Source organism: Lissotriton vulgaris, unplaced genomic scaffold (assembly GCF_964263255.1).
Source record: "Lissotriton vulgaris unplaced genomic scaffold, aLisVul1.2 SCAFFOLD_3122, whole genome shotgun sequence".
Classification (NCBI taxonomy): Eukaryota; Metazoa; Chordata; class Amphibia; order Caudata; family Salamandridae; genus Lissotriton; species Lissotriton vulgaris.
The window spans coordinates 65,389-88,726 of record NW_028254048.1 but is presented as its reverse complement, the minus strand read 5'-3'; the positions used below and the strand labels follow the sequence as shown (position 1 = coordinate 88,726).

Here is a 23,338-nt window from a genome sequence, read left to right as displayed (position 1 = left end):
CCACTTGGAAAAGATAATGGCAAAAATGAAAGTTTACACCTAGGTGTTGTGGTAGACCAGCAGGTGAGTGGAGCTACACATGTTAACTTACCTTTATGTTTCAGGCCTAATGGACCTAAGATGTGCATCAACATTGTCAATATTGTGAGAATTTAGTGTATTTCTGGGTAATATAGTTTGTTTTGGCTTCACTTATATGTTGCACATAGGGCAATCGCTCCGAGCCTCACACAAAATAACTGGCCCTCACAATCTACATGCACCACTGACCTCCTCTGCAGCAGAAGACTCGAGCTTCTCTGAATTTCAGAGAAATGCTTCTCTGTACCCACCCAGCATACACAGGTGAATGCGTGTCACAGATCATGACGATTTTGCCAACCTCTGTCAATACATTTCGTGATGCCACTGACTAGTACTTCAGCTGCATCCAAAATGTTGTTTACAAACTAGTTGGTGTACAATTTGCACTTTGTGGAATGTGTACTCCTCATAAAAAATCTGACCCCAAGTTCTTTCTTTCTTTTTTTTGAGATTTGGAATAGTAGTTATGAAGTAATATCAACATGTGTTCAACAGAATATGTTGCTATTACTTCATTCTGTAGGATTCATTTGATCAATCTATGACGGATGGAATGCCGACTTGGTTCGAACTGGATACTACCTTATGGCCTTCAGGTTACAATCAGATTCTAGCAGCAGGACAATTAATTGACTGATGAATTTAACACTCCTTGGTGTCATTGTTACCTGAGCCCAGAACCACACTCACTTGAACTGGCAATGTCACCCCAGCCTGTGACCCAGCAGTTTAACCCAGATGGAAAATCGATAATGGAGTTTGGCAGGCAGATGGGCATGATGAAATCAGTGAAGTTCACTGTAGTGTTCAGCTCCAGCAGCAGAATGTCCCCAAGTGATGCTGTGCCAGTGTAGAGAGTGTTGTAAATTATCCTTTTGACTGCAGAGCACACCGAATCAGGGTTGGCCACTGAGAGCTGATACAGTCCCAAGCAGACAATGTAGGTCGATTGGGCAAGGTTTCTGAAACATAAAAACAATTCAGATTCAATCAAATGCAAAGAATGTGCCAACATCCCATCAATCCATATGTGGCACTGTTCACAGTATGGAATGGTAAGTCTGGACCAGTTGAGGAATTTTGGATATTGAATGACAATGGAGGACCAAATGTATGATGATTTATTTATTCAACTGGCTCCTGCAAAAGCATATTTTACATTTTAAATGATTTCACTCTCCACCACCTCCAAGAATCAGGACAGAATATTCTGCTATGTATCTGTTCTTTGGCATCCAAACAGGATATGTTCTTTTAGGTATACAACCCTCTGTGATTGTTCTATTTTAGTTGACTACCTAGCAGATGCTGCCCTCTCAGCTCTGACTACACAAAGTACATTTTCACCATGGGAAAAAAATACATATTCATTATTGTTTTTGGGAGGCCACAAAGCACATCCTCATGTAGTGCAATTCTAAAAATGGTTTTAGAAAAGTCTTAAATCTAAGTATTTGGAAATCAAGAAATATATATTGAAATTTGATTTTCCCCATATGGGATATTCTTAAGAAAAGTTAGGAGGGGTATGCAGTTCTATTAGAATGTGTAAATCTACTCAGGTGAACCACTTCTAAAGAGTCAAGAGGGAGTGCAACTCTTTAGGGACAAATGCCCTCACACACAAAGGGCCCGATTCACAAAAGTAATCTGAGCCAAAATCCAAATTTTACGACTTTTGGTATTCACAAAATGCATTTTGGAGTAGTAAAGTTAGGATTTTGTCTCAGATTACTTTTGTGAATCGGGTCCCTATATAGGTGTCATGCGTCATTACAGGGGTTTGGCTCCACATTGGGCCGGCGCTGCAATGCCCTATGGTCACCCTCAAAGGGGGCTATTTACTGGAGATCTTTCAATAGGTCATCTGTGAAGGATAGGTGTGTGATTCTAGGTGTAGATTTGTGTATTAAGTGTATAGGTGTGAGTATAATGTTAAAAATAAGACAAGGGGTACTCCCCAAAATACATTTCAATGATAGAGTCCTGCTGACAACATTAAAAACAGTGGCGCTATCTAGGGGAACTAATTATCTAAGTTAGTTGTTAGGTAAACATGTTTTAAGCTTTAATTAGTCATACAAATGATCTAGCAGCTTTTCTTCAGGACCAGTATAACCTAATCTACATAGTGATTGGAGTTTCAATGAGTGACTTCCTCTATATACTCCCAATCACACATACCTTTCTGCGTTAAAGAAACAGAAAAAATTCTTTAGATTGACCTGTAATGTACAAATACACACTATCATCAAGCACAATTTGCTTTATAATACTTAGGGAATGGGAATTCACTGCATGCATTGCATAGTTGATCATACTCAGTCTTCAGTGTTTGCCATATTTTCAAACGTTGATGTGACAGACACCACACACAATATGTGACACACATAATTAAAAATCCAAAGCACTGTGTTGATTGTGGTTAAAACTCACCATATTTGCTCAATGGGAGCAGGTGTCATGTAATGTGCAGGAGTTTGTTCGCACTCACCCTTGGGCACTGCTGTTGCTTCCTGCTTGCTGCTGCTGGGTGCTGGGCTCCTGACGCCGTTGGTGATCCCCGTTGACGGCGCCTCCTACCACCTTGGCTGCCGCGGGGAGGAACTACGGTTCCCAGCATCCCTAGCGGCCGGATACCACCACCACTTCCTGTCCCGCGCACCAGGAGGTGCTCAAAATCGCGGAGCTCCCTCGGTGGAGCGGGGACCCTTGCAGGAGTTTGTTCGCACTCACCCTTGGGCACTGCTGTTGCTCCCTGCTTGCTGCTGCTGGGTGCTGGGCTCCTGACGCCGTTGGTGATCCCCGTTGACGGCGCCTCCTACCACCTTGGCTGCCGCGGGGAGGAACTACGGTTCCCAGCATCCCTAGCGGCCGGATACCACCACCACTTCCTGTCCCGCGCACCAGGAGGTGCTCAAAATCGCGGAGCTCCCTCGGTGGAGCGGGGACCCTTGCAGGAGTTTGTTCGCACTCACCCTTGGGCACTGCTGTTGCTTCCTGCTTGCTGCTGCTGGGTGCTGGGCTCCTGACGCCGTTGGTGATCCCCGTTGACGGCGCCTCCTACCACCTTGGCTGCCGCGGGGAGGAACTACGGTTCCCAGCATCCCTAGCGGCCGGATACCACCACCACTTCCTGTCCCGCGCACCAGGAGGTGCTCAAAATCGCGGAGCTCCCTCGGTGGAGCGGGGACCCTTGCAGGAGTTTGTTCGCACTCACCCTTGGGCACTGCTGTTGCTTCCTGCTTGCTGCTGCTGGGTGCTGGGCTCCTGACGCCGTTGGTGATCCCCGTTGACGGCGCCTCCTACCACCTTGGCTGCCGCGGGGAGGAACTACGGTTCCCAGCATCCCTAGCGGCCGGATACCACCACCACTTCCTGTCCCGCGCACCAGGAGGTGCTCAAAATCGCGGAGCTCCCTCGGTGGAGCGGGGACCCTTGCAGGAGTTTGTTCGCACTCACCCTTGGGCACTGCTGTTGCTTCCTGCTTGCTGCTGCTGGGTGCTGGGCTCCTGACGCCGTTGGTGATCCCCGTTGACGGCGCCTCCTACCACCTTGGCTGCCGCGGGGAGGAACTACGGTTCCCAGCATCCCTAGCGGCCGGATACCACCACCACTTCCTGTCCCGCGCACCAGGAGGTGCTCAAAATCGCGGAGCTCCCTCCGCGTCGCGGACGCGCGCGGACGGCGCCGGGCGGAGCCCGGGCAGAGGGCGGGCCGTCTGTGGCCGTCAGAGACCGCAGGAGACCGGACCGGGCCACCCCCCTGACATTTACCATTCCCGGCTTTCCTAAGGTATTCAACCCCTCTTTTGTGAACATATACAGTAAATAGTGGGTAACAGGCCCGATGGAGGTCAAAAGTAAAAGTAGGGTGGCGGTCAAAAAAGCACCTATGCACACTCGTTCAACTACAAGAAAACAAACTTTGGCGCCAACCCCTTTACCCACCCTAACTGCAATCGATAGGATGCTGCAACAAACAATTGGTGTTGTTGTTAACGCTATTGAAAGTACGGAAAGAAGATTATCATTACCAGCGAGTATGTGTTTAATAAATCAAACGTCACAAACTATTAACACACATGTTAGCGTTCCAAATGAAACAACAATATCACATGATTCACTTCTATTGGAATCGTTTGCAGGTTTGCCAAGGTATGACATAATTCAACCTGATGTACCACAGCTTTTAGGACCCACTGTTCCTTGTACTAGAGAGTGTAGATTGTCTATAACACCTGACCTGTCAGCCAGCATATCACCACAGCCCCTAATACCTAGTGTTGTGACTGTAACTAATGGGGATTTGGATGGCTGTGCTACTAATCCTGTCATTCCAACCGTACAAATCAGTGAAATTAGTTTGTTAAGTAGCGAAACTGACTGTGAGCCTGTACCCTTTAAAAGGAAACTAACCCAAAGTCGAAAAAGGTTAATAATAAATAAACAGACTAAAATACATAGAAGAAAAAAGAAGAGGGCCATACAAACTTTTGAAACCAATGAAAGTGAAGGTGAGATACAACAGAACAGTGGAGGGAGACATGCAAAAGATATAAAATTACTGGAAATGCAAACTTTAAACAAAGCCGAGGCAGTCAAAGAATGTCTCGAGAAAATGGTAAAAACCTACATCGCACCAGTGATGGAATCTTTAGAAATCCTAAGTAAAAAAATAGAAAACCTAGAGAAACTGGGAATAGCTAACTTGGATGTCCTAGAACAACTGGGTTCACAAATTAGACCTCATTCAAATAATGTAAATTCTGGGAACCAGAGTAATAGTAAATCAAATGCAGTAAATCGTACTCCTAGTGTGCCCATTGTGAAGGGAAACCCGGTACCCTCTACAAGTGGAAGGCAGAGGCCAATAGCCATCACTCCCAAGGTAGTACATGGGCAAAAAGTAGATGGGGGCCAAAGAAACATCAATGAACCTGCCACCACCTATAAGAGTCTACCTGTACCGAGGCCCCATATTAACAATGTCATCCCAGCCACTATTAATCTGCCACCTGATTGCAGACCATTTGTAGCGATACTCGCGAATGTCCCCAAGCTGCTGCCTAACCAATTTGAAAATCAAGAAACCTTGAAAAATAAGACCCTGTATTGGTTGGTGAAAAATTGTGGGTTCCCAATGCGAGGCGCGGATGAGATTATAACTACACAGAGGGTAGGTTGGGTAGGGCCAAATAAAAAGGAGATAGACGGGGATTGCATAATTATAAATTTCAGGACTACAGAATGGGCGAGAGATTCGATTTTACATGCACCTATGCCATCGAATCATGAATATAACATCACACTGTTCCCACTGGATTATTTTTATAGGCACCAGGCAGTAAGACAAATCACTACACATAACTTCCAGCATCCAAGAGCGGCTTTTATCAAATACCCTAATGTTGTACCTATTTGTCCCCCCCTACTGCCTAACCTGTATGACAACTTCTTGGTCCCAACCTCTAATAGATTCCAGTTGCTCAGCTCACTTGAGGAGAATGACTGACTGTGCGATCCATGCTTGACCCCGAGTTCTGGAAGTTCTGTAACAGGTGATGCATTAACCTTAGAGAAAGAGCTGGGTGATGAAAGCTGTGCAAATAATATAACTGAGTCACAATTAATTTCATCAAATACTGTGCTATGTATAGGCAATGTTGTAGACAATGAACCAACTGTAACAAATGATAATGCTATTGTTACCCCGATCGCAAGCTTTGAAGCTTCACTCTTGACTAATCACTCTGAAAGTATAGGAACTAGTAATGCTGATTCTCTTGTATTTAACAGCTGGAATATAGCCGGAATTGCCTCTAAATTATGTACCCCATTTTGGGATGACTTCATCATATGTGGTTATGACATTATTTGTTTACAAGAGACATGGCATACAGGACTAATAGAAGTTGAAGGTTACACCTCCTACAAAGTGGCAGCAGTAGCTTCCAAAGCTGGTAGAGCTAAGGGAGGCCTACTGACTTTGGTTTCAACTAAATTAACAGAATTTATTCTTGGGGAACACTCCATAGCTTGTCAGCATGCGTCTATATTGCGCCTAAAACATAGTCATGGTAGGGATCTAATTATTGTAAATTTTTATAATAATATTGTGGGCCCTAAACGTGATATGATTGTTCCCGATGTTGAACGTGCTATTGAAGCTGCAATCACTCTCTCCAAGAACAATTTTGTAATTCTGTGGGCAGGTGACTTTAACATCCAAGCCTGCAGATATGCCCGGAAGGGGATATGTGGTCACCGCGAGGATTATGTAGGGGGTGACAGTGTTTATGTTAATCATTTCCCACACAGTAATTATGGCAGCGCACTGAACAATTTAATAGCCAAGTTCAACTTGGAATTGCTTGATTGTACAAAAAACAAAAATAATGAAATTTGTCCAACTTTTAGGGGGAGAGATGCCCATTCCAATATTGACCATATTTTGGTGTCCAGCGGCTCAATTTTTACTAATGTTTGGGTAATAGAGCAGCCTGTGAGCGATCACAACAGCATCTCTGTGGAGTTAATGGGCTGGGGTCAAAAAACGATTGTGAACGGTAAAGCTGTCCATGGGATCTCCGCTGAGAGACCCAATGGCACGAGAATCAAATGGATTAAAATTGACCCTAACAAACTAACAAAGGATATTATTTGTAAATGTACCAGAGAGGTTGATTACTGCCTTGCACCTAATGTGATAGCGCCCGATGTCCTCTCCAATTTTATGAAAATTACATGCACAGTTGAAAATTCCCTGTTAAAAAGAAACAGAAGGGTTAAAAGAAACAAAACTGTGTGGTTTGACAAACATTGTGCCGAGACTCTGAAAAGTTTAAAAAGTGTACTTAATGCTAAACCTAGAAATAAAGAAAGAGTCAGAGAAGAACGTATTAATTATAAACTGGCCCTGACAACCAGGAAAATGGAGCTACAGGACGAGGCCTGGAATAAACTTGATATGGCCGCTGTAACTAAAAACCATAAACTCTTTTGGGAAACGATAAATGGCCCATTCTTAAAGAATGAAAACATTCCTGAGGTCAGTTCCCATGTCAGCAGTCTTGCATGGATTGCACATTTCTCTGAGATTTTTAATTCTGATCTTAAATCTGATGGGTCTATTTTATGTTTTAATTGGAAGAAAATGCAGTTGTTTTTAACTTTAAATGAAGTGACAGACGCAATCATAAATAGTAAGGGTGGTAAAGCACCCGGGCCCGATGGGGTACCCATGGACTTTTATAAACATGAAATAACATTATGGGCCCCAATCCTAACTCGTTACTTTAATGCTGCGGTGGAAGATAATTTACCACTGACATGGGGCCAATCAATTATTATACCCCTTTATAAAAAAGGATCCAGGTCAGAGGCAAGGAATTATCGTCCAATCTCTCTTTTGGACTCGACAGTTAAAATCCTTAGTCGAGTCCTATTAGTGAGATTGGAAGCCTGGGCCGAGGAGAATAACATTCTGTCCCCAGTGCAGTATGGGTTTCGTAGGGGATTAGGAACAATGGAGCAGTGCGTGAACCTGGAACTCATAGTTGGCAAGTATACCAAAGCTAAATCTGGTAATCTTTATTTATGCTTTGCCGACTTGAGTTCCGCGTTCGATCTGGTGGAACACGCACTGCTCTGGCCCATACTACTAGCAATGGGCGCCCCCACTGAAATTATCCATCTGCTAGCTCGCTTGTATAGTAATTTATCAAGCAAAGTAAGGTTTGGAATAGATGGAGAGTGTACCCCTTTCTTTGAAGTTAAGCGAGGCATCCGTCAAGGATGCGTACTTGCCCCTTTACTATTTTCACTTTTTATTAACCATGTGGATACATTTCTGAAATTGATTAATGCAGATGCTCCAACTATAAATGGTAACCCCGTCCCAGTCCTCTTATATGCGGACGACGCGGTCCTCCTCTCTAGGACACATAATGGACTGCAACAACTAATTGATCAATTCCATATTTTTATTAAGAGTAGGAATTTGAAAATTAATAAAGGGAAAACGGTTACCATGGTTTGTGGTAAGAAACCTAGAAAACACAAACCCTTTTTTTTAGAAGGAGAGAAACTAGAACCTGTTAATAGCTTCTGCTATTTAGGCATCACCTTTTCGGGAAATGGGAAATGGATTAATGAACAAAACAGTGTCCTTTTCAAAATGGACCGGAATACAAACTGTATATTTAGATTTGCCGCTAAACTAGGGGATCGCAGAATTCATGAAATGCTAACCCTTTTTAATGCTAGATGCATTTCCTCAGCTATATATGGAGCTGGAGTATGGGGGTATGATGTACAGTGTGCCAAATCTATCCAGGTGAGGGAGAATATGTTTTTAAAAAGATTAATTAGTGTTCCAGTCACGGCTTCAACGGAGCTAATACATAAGGAACTTGATATGTACTATATCAATGATCTAATTGCCCTTCGTCCTCTATCCTTATGGCGCTCAATATGGGCAAAGGAGGAAACCAAGTTTACGCAGGACGTAATAACAGATTGTATCAAACTTGATCGCCGATCAAACATCCCCTGGCTGAAGCATATACATCATTGGTACAAAACATTATATGGACTGGACATTTATAATGAACTAATAATGGACCCTATTTTATCAAAGCGGGAGCTGAAGGTTTCGTTTATGAAATTTACAGAAGAGACTAGGATGGAAAAATATACCAAACAGAGTACATTCAATCTTTACCAACAATATAATATTAATGTAGGCTTCCAACCTTATTTTGTAATAGTTAGTATTCCCTCCCATCGATTTGTTTTAACCCGCCTCCGCCTAGGAATTGTACATCACCTTGTGGCTTTCCCTGTGCCTAAAAAACCTGGAACTTGTGTATGCCCGTGTGATGGCAAATCAAAACAGAGCACGTGTCACTTTATGTTGACTTGTACTTTTTATACTTTTTTAAGGAAATATTATTTGAAACCCATCTTTTTAAAATACAATACGCATCATCTACAAACAGCAATGACACTAGTGTTTAACCTAGAGTCCCCAGATGTATGCTTTTATGTGGCTACTTATATTTTAAAATGTATCTCTGCAAGAAAATCAATTATTATATGAATTTCTTCAGCTGCTAAATGTACTATGCACTTTAAATTGATGCTGCTGAATTATGTATTTGTACTTTGCACACATATGTTTGTTGGACTAATTGCTGCTACTGTATTAGATTTATCGTAGGATTGGCTTATCACTTGCACTTTGTTTCATTTATCATTGTTTTTAATTAATAGACAGTCTAGGTGCTGCTAATTGCATATGCACTTTAGAATTGCCAATTTGCACATATACTAATATAGAGACAATATTTAGCACTTTAAATTGCATATTTGCACATAATTATAGGTCGCAGGATTGTTAAAATCTTAGCCAAACTTGAATGACCTAATGACTATGCACTATTGATACTGTTAAATGTTTCTACTATGAGCGCTACTGTGTAAGATTGTTTTTGTGATAGCTTAATTTAGTATTGTGTTAAATTTCCTTTTATGTGTATGTTGCTATATGGTTGTATTTCTTTACAAACCGAATAAAGCACCTTTTGAATTTGAATGCACCCATTCAAGGCAGCTAGAACAATGTAGCTGATTGGGAAAGATAATCACTGGGTGCTATTTTGGATAGAGGAGGGGAAGACCCTCTCTCATGTTGGAAAATATTGCAGCCATGATGTGGAGGCTTCGGGTGGTATGAAAAAGGTCAATCAAGGTCAGATTTATCAGCCGTTTAAAGTGAACATTATGTTTGAAGGACCCCTTCAAAAAATTACAAGAGGCCAGTCAAAACCAGAGTGTTTTTGTCCTGAATGTTAAATATATGGAGGTGGGTATGATCATAGTGTGTGGGCTGAGATTATTACTACAAAATGCCTGTCTTGGTTGACTACAAACATTATGTAAATAGTCATCCAGGCTTATGTGTATGTTCCTCAATTATGTTTCAGAGTAGACACTGTATTTAGACATATATCTCCTTCCATGGAATCTTATCATTGTGACCAATGGTGTTAGAGGACAGACGGATATACATTATTGTTCCTTTCTAAAAAGTGCTCTTTGGTTCATGTTTTGATGTGCTTTAAGCAACGTCCATTGTATGTCATCTGGTATATAGCCCTTACTCGAGAATTGCATGCTTATTTTTGTGCCCCTGGTAAATTTCCAGGCTGCCTGGGACCATTCTTGTTTGTGTACCAGGGACTGGTTGGCACACATTATAAATATAGTAAAACTCCTAGCTGACGCATTGATCATCAGGACCAATATAGCTGAAGAAGTCGTAAAAATCAACCCTCTGTTAGCCACCTATAACATGAAACTGGCAGAGATTAACAGTGAAATTACTGAGAGCAGAGAATATCTGACTAAACAGAAGATAACAAAACTACACTGTGGGGTAGGTAGAAATTCTGCCGCATGTGGCGGTCGCTGCGTTTGCTGCCCAGCACCCACATGAAAGAGGGGCTGCTGGCTGTCCCTGTGACAGTACTGGATATAAGAGCGGGGGATGCTGCCAGTTCCTGCAACAGCTGCAGGTAAGACGGGGTAGGGGCTGCCGCCCCCAAAACTCATGATGCCTGTGGCAGACCGGCCCCCCTTGCTATGCCATTAAAACTACAAAAGGATATTAAAAAAATTGATAAAGAAAAAATGTATCCATATCTGTAAGCAGCTTCTGTTGAGGACATAGGGGATGTTTCATTGTACAAGGACCTATCCTCTTGGAAGAGGAAGAACTTCCCCAACAGCAATTCCAGCATGCATTGTTGGAATAGCGATCAGAGTAGAAAAAGGCCCCCTCCCTAACCACCATACGGTTATGTGATGATGCCCTTTTGTGGACCACTAATGTGGCATTATTTGATGTTTCCTCAAGGCCCACACTATCCTTTCCAAACACCCTTCTTTTTTAGACAGAGGTTGGGGCAGAGGGGGAGGAAGAAGAAGGGGGAAGCAAAAATTAGTATCTGTTTTGGGAAACTGACTTCATACCCCATACTTGGCAGCTGATAAGCGGGGCTCACAGAGGAGCGGGGAAGCGGCAAGTGAGACCGCCAACGAAGGAACTATCCCGGCGGAGGAGGGGGGACTACAACTTCCACCACCACTAGCATGCAGGTTGCGCTCAAAAGCGAAGCGCTGACCCCCAGCGTGGGACAGGCAAAGTCACGCGCCTGGGCTATGCCCAGGCAAAGCTCGGGCCAAGGGCGGGTCCGTTCACGCCCATCGGAACACGGAAGAGTACCAAAGGTAAAGTGTTTTACCCTGAGTGTGAGTCTGTGACTGCTGATACTAACAGCACCAATAGTCTTAATACGGGGGCGACGTAAAGACAGGATGAGCAAATGAGAGGGCCAGAATGCCTGAGTGGGCGCAAGCATAGTGGGGACACTTGACTCTTTGCTAACTAGGACAACATAAGTTCTGGCACACAAAATCAAACTAACAGAACACCAACTATCGCTGGAGCCCCCTAATCATAAAAGGTTTTCATTGGGGGATATCGTCCCCTGATATATTAGACGAGCCCCCGCTCACAGATATGGCCAGAGAAGAAGCTATCACCATGGCACCAATACCCCAGGACTTGGAGTTGACTGGCACGTCACAAAGAGCTTCCTCAAGGGTGGCAGCAATGAAAAAACTGCAGAAGAACAGCACTGATGCTGCAGTAAAAAGAAAGAGGTTGCGGGACCACAAAGACCAAAACCGGCAAAAGCCTGGACACCTAATAAACATAAGGAAGAGGTAGCATTAGAAACAGCTCAGCAGAAACTAATTGATACAGAAACAGAAAGCATTGCCTCTTGCTCCCTGATGACTGAAACTATGTGGCAGAGACTAGAAACACTAGTTTACACTATGCTAAACCTTATCTCACTAAGACTAAGTCAGATAGAGGAGAAGTTAACCACCTTAGAATCCCATGCTAAAGATTAGGCATGGGCTGAAAATTTGTTCCGCTTGCGGAATTTGTGGATTTTCCGCGATTTCGTGATCCGCGAATCTCGCGAAATCGTGGTAAAATCCGCGAATCAGCGGGGACGAATTTTCAGCCAAGTACTTACAGGGTTACAGCAGCAGGTGCAAAAGTTGAAGCTAATTTTTTGTAACCTTTTACAAAAGGGTTACAAAGACATTAACTTCAACTTGGGCACCTGCTACAGTAAGCCTGTAAGTGCTTCCTGCCTACTACCAACTATTCTCTGACCCTGCTCTGACCCTTGAAGCAGGGTCAGAGAATAGTTACAAGTAGGCAATGAGGCGCCTGTCATGAAAATTAAACCTCAACAGGAAGCACTGACAGATATAAAAACAAGCATTTGCAATGCAATAGGTCTCGCATTAGGATAGTTTGAGCTATTGGTCTTGTAAATGACAATTTTTTTAATTTATATGTTGGTTTTGAAAATAGCTAAATTAATAGCTTTGTCATTTACAATGCCAATATTTATAACTTTCGCAAATGTGACACCAAAGCATTTGTAATGCCACATGTTTTGTATTGTGACTTAGCTGTATTGATATTACAAATTACAATGGCTTTTAATTTTTTTAAATAATGAATACTTAAATAAAAGTGATTTTAAGTTATAATGGCAATAGCTTAAACTTTTGTAAATAACTTTTGTGAAGATTATGTACAGTGTATTTTATTGTGACGAAAATCCAAGAACAGAAGTGAAATATTAACATCTTTTTGTGACATTTGTAATAAAGTTTGAAACATTGAGAGAACATATTCGAACCAGTTGTTGTTGAATGGTTGTGCAGATTGATGCTGGGGTGGTGCTGAGTGGTGCTGTGGTGGTGCTGAGTGGTGCTGTGGTGATGCTGAGTGGTGCTGTGGTGGGGCTGAGTGATACTGGGATGGTGCTGAGTGATGCTGGGGTGGTGCTGAGTGGTGCTGTATTGGTGCTGAGTGATGCTGTGGTGGTGCTGAGTGATGCTGTGGTGGTGCTGAGTGATGCTGTGGTGGCGCTGAGTGGTGCTGTGGTGGTGCTGATGGTGCTGTGGTGGTGCTGAGTGATGCTGTGGTGGTGCTGAGTGATGCTGTGGTGGTGCTGCGTGGTGCTGTGGTGGTGCTGAGTGATAATGTGGTGGCGCTGAGTGATGCTGTGGTGGCGCTGAGTGATGCTGTGGTGGTGCTGTGGTGGTGCTGAGTGGTGCTGTGGTGGTACTGAGTGATGCTGTGGTGGTGCTGAGTGATGCTGTGGTGGTGCTGAGTGATGCTGCGGTGGTGCTGAGTGGTGCTGTGGTGGTGCTGAGTGATAATGTGGTGGTGCTGAGTGATAATGAGGTAGTGCTGAGTGATGCTGGGGTAGCACTGAGTGATGATGTGGTGATGCAGAGGGCGGAAAGGCACAAAAAGTAGTCTAACAAAGGGCAGAAGGGCAGAAAAACAAGGGAAAAACGAGTCTAACAGAGGGCAGAAGGGCACAAAAAAACAATCTAACAGAGGACAGAAGGGCAGAAAAACAAGGGAAAAACTAGTCTAACAGAGGGCAGAAGGGCACAAAAACGAGTCTAACAGAGGGCAGAAGGGCACAAAAAACGAGTCTAACAGGGGGAAGAAGGGCAGAAAAACAAGGGAAAAACGAGTCTGACAGAGGGCAGAAGGGCAGAAAAACAAGGGAAAAACGAGTCTAACACAGGGCAGAAGGGCACAAAAAACAAGTCTAACAGGGGGAAGAATGAATCCCGCCCTGTGTGTTTGTCCACAAAGATGCCACCTTTTTGTGCAATACCTCTACTCAACTGGAGTACTTTCTACTGTCTAATCAGTAAGTGCTACCTCAATGGCTAAATGTATAGGGGCAGATTTTCAATAACTGGTGCATCCCCAGTTATTGTGCGCCGCAGCTCTGCCACCCATGGTGCGCCGCATTTACAATGCGGCGCACCATGTGGCAAAATCGGCACAGATGCGTGACGCATCTGTGACGTAAAAGCAGCGCATTGCTGGAGCTACGTCACAGCTCCAGCAATGCTCTGGCTATCTCCCCAATGCTGCATCAAGCCTTGCGCCTGCTTCAAGCAGGCACAGGGTTTTGATGCAGCATTGGCCTAAAAGTGACTGAGTGAAATCTTGTAGATTTCACTCGGCCACTCTTAGGAGGCGTTCCTGCGCAGGAACGCCCTCCCCTGCGCCGGAATGCCTCCTGATGGCACAGGGCTTTACAACATGACGCATCTCTCAGAATCGTCACGTTGTTAATAACCAGCACCATGGCACATCTTTTGTGCTGCCGCTGCATCACAAAAGGTCTCGGTAGAGTGAAGTGAAGTGAAGTGAAGTGAAGTGAAGGGCTTTTATAGAGCGCGACTGCTGCCAGAGGTCGTCCAAGCGCGGGTAGTGGAAAAACAGATTCTGAGGGGGGGGGGGGGGGGGGGGAAGCAGCAGGGGAGAGGTAGGAGGGGGCAAGGGGGATTAGTTTCTGAATAGGATTGTTTTAAGTTCTTTGCGGAAGTGTAGGAGGGTAGGGTTGGCTCTAAGTGAGAGGGGGTGAGAGTTCCAGAGTTTGGCAGCGTTCAGAGAAAAAGACCTGCCTCCTGCTCTGGCTTTTTTGATTCTTGGGACTACGGCAAGAAATGCATTCGTGGAGCGCAGGGTTTTACCGGGACAGTAGGGGGAGAGAAGTGAATGATTAATTTCCAGGCTTGCTCTGTGAAATGCTTGATGCGATATACAGAGCGCTTTGAACTTTATTCTCTCTCTGACGGGGAGCCAGTGGAGAGATCTGATCCCTGCATTGACTGACTCTCTGCGAGGGATCTGTAGGAGAGTGCGGGCAGCACAGTTCTGTATTCTTTGCAGTTTTTCCAACACATACTCTGGGGCTCCTAAGTATAGAGCATTGTTGAAGTCCAGCCTAGATTGTACAAGGCCCTGAATGACCACTTGCTTGGCTTCGAATGGTAGTATTGGAAGGATTTTTTTCAACATTCGGATAATACCGAAACAGGTTGGAGCTGTTTTGGTTGCCTGAGTGTTTAATGTGAGTTTGTTATCTAGCCAAACTCCTAGGCTTTTTATATTTTCCTTTGGAGTTGGCATTGGTCCCAAGCTTGCGGGCCACAGCTGGTCATAGGTGGTGAGAGGAGAGGGGCCGAGGATCATAATCTCGGTCTTATCACCATTGAGTTTTAAGGATGACTTTGTCATCCATCTTTTGACATCCTCCATGCATGCTGCCAGATTGGGTTGGGGGAGCACGCTGCTTTTCTGTGTCAGGGAGACCACCAGCTGGGTGTCGTCTGCGTACGATATGATTTTGATACCGTATTTTTGGACGACACCCGCCAGTGGCCTCATGTACACGTTAAACAGCGTGGGGCTCAGTGAGGAGCCCTGAGGCACACCACAGTTTAGGGGTCGGTTTTTAGAGTAAGAATCGCCGTCAAAGACCTGGAAGGTTCTGTTGCTGAGAAATGAACTCAGCCAGTCTAGGCGATTCCTGAGATGCCAAGATCGGAGAGTCGAGCTAGTAGAGTTTTGGGGCATACTGTGTCGAATGCTGTGCTTAGATCGAGGAGGACCACTGCCACTGTCCCTCCTCGATCCAAGATCTTCCTAGCTTCTTCTGTGACGGCTAACAGTGCTGTTTTAGTGCCGTGTCTGGGAGGCTTCCAGTAGGAGGTTCTCCTCAAGGTAGTTAGTGAGATGGAGGTTGACATGCTTCTCCAAGATTTTGCTTGCCCATGGTAGCAGGGAAATTGGGCGGTAGTTATTAGGGTCTGCTGGGTTGAGATTCGGCTTTTTTAACAGTGCTTTCACCATTGCTTGTTTCCAGGTTGGGGGGACCACCCCTGATGAGATGGAACTGTTGAGTAAATCCAGGAGGATAAGAAGAATGATTGGGTTGACCATATTCATCATCTTAGGGGGTGCAGGGTCGAGGGGGGAGCCGGACTTTACCTGAAGTGCAAGAGATTTGAGTGATTCCAGGTCTAATAATGGGAATTCATTCAGGTGAGTTTGCGCAGGGTGTTCAGTCGCGCATGTGGGTTGTGGTAAGACAGTTTCTGAGTTGGGGTTTGCAAATGAAGAGTATATTTTATTTATTTTTTGGAAGAAGAATTCAGCTAATTCGTTACAACGGGAGATGGAATCAAGGGTTGTGATTGTAGGTGGGGGAATTTTGGAAAGGGTTTTAACTACCTGATAAATTTCTTTGGGTTTAGACCTGGCTGCCATGATTTTCTCATTGTAGTAGATGGATTGAGCGGCGTTTATTTCCGTTTTGTAGGCTCTGATATTTTCTCTGTACCTTTCTTTGTCGGTTAGGGCGTATCCCATGCGCCACTTTCTCTCCATTTTCCTACACTGTTGTGTTAGTTCCCTGAGTTTATCCGAGTACCAAGGGGCGGTTTCTCTGGCTCTTTTTAGTTTGGTTTTTCTTGCGGGAGGATGGTGTCAATGGAGTCCTCTAACCATTTGTTGAAGGTTATGCTATTTTGTTCCGAGTTTTTGGAGAGGATAGGTTTGGAGTTTGAGAGAAGGCCAGACCATGCCTCTAGCGGAAGTTTTGACCAATTTCTCATCTTCCGGGTGGCAGTGGTGAACCAGAGGGTGGTAGTGATGAACCAGAGGGTGACAGTGATGAACCAGAGGGTGGCAGGGGTGAACCAGAGGGTGACAGTGCTGAACCAGAGGGTGGCAGTGCTGAACCAGAGGGTGGCAGGGCTGAACCAGAGGGTGGCAGGGGTGAACCAGAGGGTGGCAGTGGTGAAGTGTGGCAGTGATGAACCAAAGGGTGGCAGTGGCGAACCAGAGGGTGCTGTGCCCATACACGACCGCATGTGTAAATTTGCCATGCAAGCGGCCCGCGAACACGCAAAAAGCCCCGCGAACACCCAAAAAACCCCACAAACATGCAAAAAACCCCGCAAACACCCAAAAAACAAAATCCGCAAATTTGCACGAATTCACGGATTTTGCGGATTGCGAATTTGATTTCGCGTGAATTCGCGGAACGCGAATTCGCAAATTTCACCCATACTTACTAAAGATAACTCTTGTGCATTAGAGGCAGTATTAACAAAGTATAGCCCAATGATGACAAGACAGCCCACAACTTTTGAGGAGAAACCTAGAACTGATTCTAACACAGTGACACTAAATATACCTCCTGTCACAACAAATAGGGCTCAACATTCAAGTGATAATCTGGAGGAAATAACCTCAAAGGCAGCTCCAGCTATACTTAGTTACCCTGCCTATAGCAACATAAGGTTTCTTCCTCCCAATAACTCGAGAGAAACGGGTGATATAACAATTCGGGAAGAGGCAAATTCTAACACAGCTCCTAGAGGTCAAAATAGCGCACTGATAGGATGGGGCAACCAGGATGGTTTTCAGAAGGAAGGCAGTTCTGCCCTGAGTAATCAGATGAACGAAGCACAGATTTCACACTTACCCCCAGCAGCTGTCCCCCTGGTTCTAGTGTTGGGGAATGTGCCATCACTGCTGGAGGGGCAAGCAGAATCAACTTCCCAATTAATGTCCAAATCTGTCCATTGGCTAACTCAAAGTTTGGATATGGTGGGGGCTGCAGTTAGTAATATTGCAAGCCAGGTAATTATGGCAAGAAGCATATTATGGGTGGGGTCAGCTAGGAAACAATTGCCTGGAGATTGTGTGGTTCTAAACTTTAAAAGTGAATTTGTTGTTGGTTTTCTCCTGGAGCAACTGGGCAATGCTTACATTAGAATCTCACATATTACTGTCTAACCATTGGGTTTCTTCTATCGACCTCCCACACCGTTAATATCTGTGGCACATTTACAGTTTAAGGAAAGACTGATACGGGTCTCATCTTGGGGAAATAGTGGGAATATGGATTTGAGGCTAGAGAATAGGTTTGTGCCCCTGTCCGACTGTGATGCTTGTGACTGACTAAAGCCAGCATGCACAAGCCCACAGATGAGCTATGAAAGGCAACTTCCCCCAAATACGGTTAATATCGAGAGCCTACATCCATCTCCTAAACAACAGGAGAGACAAAGAAATGTACAGAAAATAGCCTCATGGAATGTGACTGGTATCGCCCATAAAGTGAGTGATACTAACAGGCTACAGATATGGCAGGACCAGGAAATAGTATGTTTCCAGGAAACATGGGCAAGGGACCCAGTATTTATCAACGGTTACAGATCCTTTCAGACCCAAGCAAATCCATCTATTTCGGGGATGGCAAGGTGGGGCATCTTGACCCTAATCAGGAATGATTTACCAGTAAAAGTAAAAATGAATTCACAATCAAATCAAAACTTTCACATTTTGGTAATGGAGATACATCAGGAAGGGACATGGGTACTAATACATTTTTATAACAACAGATTTGGTCCAAAGATGTATACGATTGTGGGGAAGTCGACAAAGCTATTTCTGACATTGTATGTAATAATAAGTCCTTAAATATAAACATCATATGGTTAGGTGATTTTAATATAGACCCCTTGACCTAAAATATATTGCCTGTTTCTGGACTAGAGGACATGAGGGGAAATCCCATACATCACTTTTTACATAGTGAGTATAGTAATTGCCTAAATAAGTTATCAGCCTCCCTAAATATGGAAATAATTTGTGACCCAGACCTCATAACAGATACTTGGGTGGAGTGAATGATTGACTATATTCTTTTGATCGCTCCTCTTATTGCAAGGGTTATTAAGGTAGGCACTTCCTTTACGACTTTTAGTGGCCAAGCCATTGTTTCAATGGAACTAAGAAACAACAGCACAGTAACGTTGAAACACCAATTGTGGCCAGGAAAAATGGGGTACAGCTCAAATGGGCACACATTGATAAAATCAAGTTGGTTCCAAAAATCATATTAAATACACAAAAAGACATACGACTATGTTTAGACCCAGAAGCCAAAGCAAGGGAAGTTGTGCCAGCTTTTTGTAATATCTTAGAAAATATAAAATCAGCCCTAACAAGAACAAAAGCGCAAAACAGTAGAAAAGGCAGAAGCTGGTTTAATCCATTATGACCGAAAGCTAGGAAGGCTTTGTTGTATGATTTAAAGGCTAAGCCCAGAAACTATGATCAAATAAGAACATTGCGGGCCTCATACAAATCTGCAAGGAAAATCAGATAAAAGGAAATAAGGAAGGACTTATGGGACAACCTGGATAAGGCAGCCAGCTCTGGAAATAGTTCTGATTTCTGGAAGCTAGTAAATGCACCATATTTTAAGAACCCTAGTGACCCAACACTGGACACAAATGTTGACGAGGAGGCATTTTGAGAAAAATTTTTCTTTAAATCCTGGTATAACAAGCTTCCATGTAGTAACAAAGGAGATGCGTCATGTGCCTGTATCATTTTCATTTATTGAAGTGAAAGCGGGGCTGGACTCATGCAGCTTAGGAAAGGCCCCAGGACAGGAAGGTGTTCCAATTATCTTTTTCCAAGTTAACCCAGATTTAGAGATCCCACTACTAACTAATGTCCTGAACAGTATAGCTTTGGTAACCCCCCCTCATGGTCTTCACGGGTTATAGTCCCCATCTACAAAAAAGGGGATAGGGCAAACCCAAAAAAATAAAGACCAATCTCCCTGCTGGATACAACATCTAAGCTCATGGGCCGTCTTCTCCTCTCTAGGTTAGAGAGATGGGCCAGAGAAAATAAGCTCTTGTTCCAGGCCCAGTATGGCTTCCAGCAGGGAGGGGGAACTGTGGATCAGTGCTTGAACTTAGCATTGATCATAAAAAAATATACTAGAATAAAGGACGGGAAATAATACATGGCTTTCACGGACTTTAGCGTGGCGTTCGACTGCGCGGTCTAAGAGAAGCTATGGTCTATAATGGACATGATTGGGGTAGAACCTGCTATACTAAATTTCATCAGGCAATCGTACGCAAACGCAACAGCATTGTGCGTTACACCAAAACTGGAGACTGTACACGTTCCTTTAAAATCTCCAGAGGAGTACGGCAGGGTTGCGTATTGGCCCCATTTCTCTTCTCCCTGTACACAAATGGAGTAGAAAAGGCACTTACAGTGGCTACTAGGGATGATCAGTAAAAAAAGGATAAAAAAATATTTTAATTTTATTTTATTTTATTTTATCCCCCAAAAACAAAGGTGAACCAGATTAAGGAAACAACCAAAATGGGCAACCTATGTCCATGTGTGTTTATAAGAAAAGGGAAAGACAAGTCTCTCTCTTTATAAAAGGACCCTCACTCACCACTAATTGGTGACATGCTTTATCATAGGGTCCCCGCTGGGGTGGCCGAGTGCCTCCCCAGCGTGCTACAACGCCTAAATTACAGCGGAGCAGGATGGTGGTGAGTTCAACAGTGCTCTAACTGAAATGTGAATATAACTGTGAGTGCAGAATTAAAAAATACTAGGTGGTATGCGCGCGCTAAGGCGCTCCTCCCATTTCTACAGGTATTTTTTGCTCCTGTGAATCTCAGTGAGCTGCCATGGATAACAACCGTGAGTAACACCTTTTCACATTAAGAGCCTCACGGGAGGGTGCGGCTTAGCGCGCGCATACCACCGGAGGACAATCTTTTTATCATATCTAGGTCCTGACGAATGTTGAGCGAAATTGCGCAATTAGCAGCAGAAACATGTTGACCATCTATTTTAATTAAGGACACAGGTTTCTTAATATAGAACCTAGTTTGTCCGCTCACATTGTTTTTAATCCAATACGGGTTGGCCTTTTATTAAATATTTTGTATGGGCTTCAACCTAGTATTTTTTAATTCTGCACTCACAGTTATATTCACATTTCAGTTAGAGCACTGTTGCACTCGCCACCATTTTGCTCCTCTGTAATTCAGGCATTGTAGCACGCTGGGGAGGCACTCGGCCACCCCAGCGGGGACCCTATGATGAAGCATGTCACCAATTAGTGGTGAGTGAGTGTCCTTTTATAAAGAGAGAGACTTGTATTTCCCTTTTCTTATAAACACACATGGACATAGGTTGCCCATTGTGGTTGTTTCCTTAATCTGGTTCACCTTTGTTTTTAGGGGGAAAAATAAAATAAAATAAAATAAAAATATTTTTTTCATCCTTTTTTCACTGAGTCACTCCTTAGTTGTTTATGATAGATTGATAGGGGTATAGGAGTGTCTACTCATGCCCTCTCTCTCCTGTTGATATTTTAAGTTTACTAGGGATGTTCCCCTCTTTGAAAATCAAATGCTACCAATACTGGTTTATGCAGGCAACGTGGTTTGAATCACCAGAACTGGGATTGGGCTACAAATGCTGATAACTGCATATGTCTCCTTTATGGATTCACTTCAGTTAAAAGTGAACCAAACTTGGGGGCCCATTTTGATGGTGGGCGGAAGAGGTGCTGGGTCCGGCCACAATGCTGGGAATGCACTGCATGCTTTGTCATGCACAAGGTGACAGGCACCGTGAGGTACCTGCCACCATGTCCATGACAATGCAGGGGGGTACCATAGGTACCCCTCCATGTGCACCCACTCCTAATATCCTGGGGGCCCGCAATGGGCCCCAAAAGCAAAATCTGCATGCCTTTCCGTGGCAGCAACGCCTCCGCGGAAAGGCATGTTTCGGCCCCCATGCTTATATGGATGGCAGCACCACCATATTAAACCCTTTTCTGCATGGTCGATTTATCGACCAGGTGGAAAAGCGGCAGACAGTCTTCCTGTCCGCCGCGGTACCCCGCCATACTAATTTGGCGGGGGCAAATGGGTGGCGGGCAGGGAAGGGTGTAGGGCGGATCGCCACCACCCACATGGCGGTGGCAATCCGCCCTACATCCTAATGGACCGCTAAGTCTTTTGTAATAATAGCTGGGGCTACAAAAAAAGAGAAAATTGAGGTAATGGACTCTTTTTGATAAAGATCTGTCATGGGAAAATTTGATGGGGGAAGAAAGATGGTTATGGAGAGGGGTATCATTGCCATAAAATCCTTGGGTAGAAAATTGGGTGCTAAACCCTTATTACTGATGAAAAATATCTACCAGAGCAAAGTAAAAGCAGCAGCGACTTATGGAGCTGGGGTCTGGGGTATGGTTGCACTAACACGACTACAAACTATTGAGAATATATTTTTTTAATCTGTAGTGGGCTTACCTGCCTCTTTTACAAATGTTAGTCTACACACAGAATTAGACGTGCCTTATATCTCAGATTATACACATCTAGCCCCACTTCTACTCTGGCATTCAATCTGGAGGAGAGCCACAGTTTCACTGACTCAATCAATAATAAGTAGCTGTTTAGCCATGGACAAGTGGAAGAGGTCTAGGTGGCTTAGTTATGTAGAGTCTGCGCTAAGGGAGATTGGTCTCCATGAGCTTTTTGAAGACCCCCTGATTTGTAAGAAGGTTTCTAAAGAGAGGGTTAGTGATATGTTCATGTTGATGGCCGAGTATAAGCGTAAGGAGCACTATAAAGAGAAATACGCAGCCCGGGCATATGGCCTTAACCCACCAATATTTGAGGGAGGTTTCTCTTACACAGTAAATGTAAATAGGATGCAACATAGATTCATATTACTGAGGTTTCGCACTAACCTGATTCCCCTTATGTTAGGTGATCCTGAAAAAACATATAATCACTCTGATTTAAGTGCATGCCCATGTGATAATCCATCACTTTAAACTGAATTGCACATAGTTTTATTTTGCAGCCTACACGAGAATGAAAGGAATGTCCACCTCAAACCAATTTTAAAGAAAATGAATTTCAAGCAGTGCCGGGTAGCATTATATTTTCTAAAAACACTACCTGCCCCGCTGGTTTGTTATTCAGGTGCGACATTCCTATAGGCCTGCATGAGGAAGAGGGAGGGGACAGCGCGTACTCTACTGAGTTCACTAAAAAACAACACAAGTATTTAGACTTAACATATGAAAGGGTTCTCTTTTTTAAAAAATTTTATGTATCTTCATCTTTATCCCAGATTTGTGATGAAACATTTGTAATTTTAAAGATAGAATATTGAAATAATCTTAAAATGATCTATTTTTATTTGCTTTTATGATCTTTTTAACATGAACGAATAAAGATGAATTGATTGATTGATTGAGTACAGTGGCAGGAACACACCGCCACAAGAGATAGTACTATAGAGCCACTCTGGGAAGAAAGATTAGTGTGAATCTATCTCCAATAAGACTCACTGAAACTGAAGGCAAAGTACTACAGAAGAGGTTGGGCTTTGTTCCCACCCTGAAAATGTA

General features: G+C 43.9%; 1 protein-coding gene across 1 annotated transcript in view; it reads right to left on the bottom strand.

Moving 5' to 3' along the window:
* The window catches only part of LOC147660674 (serine protease 27-like), a 220,538-nt gene that overhangs the window by 172,310 nt on the left and 24,890 nt on the right, over positions 1 to 23,338 (bottom strand). Inside the window, exon 2 of the mRNA XM_086951545.1 lies at positions 775 to 1,046. Within this exon, the coding sequence (XP_086807671.1) occupies positions 775 to 1,046 (272 nt within the window). The remainder of the gene's footprint in view (positions 1 to 774; positions 1,047 to 23,338) is intronic.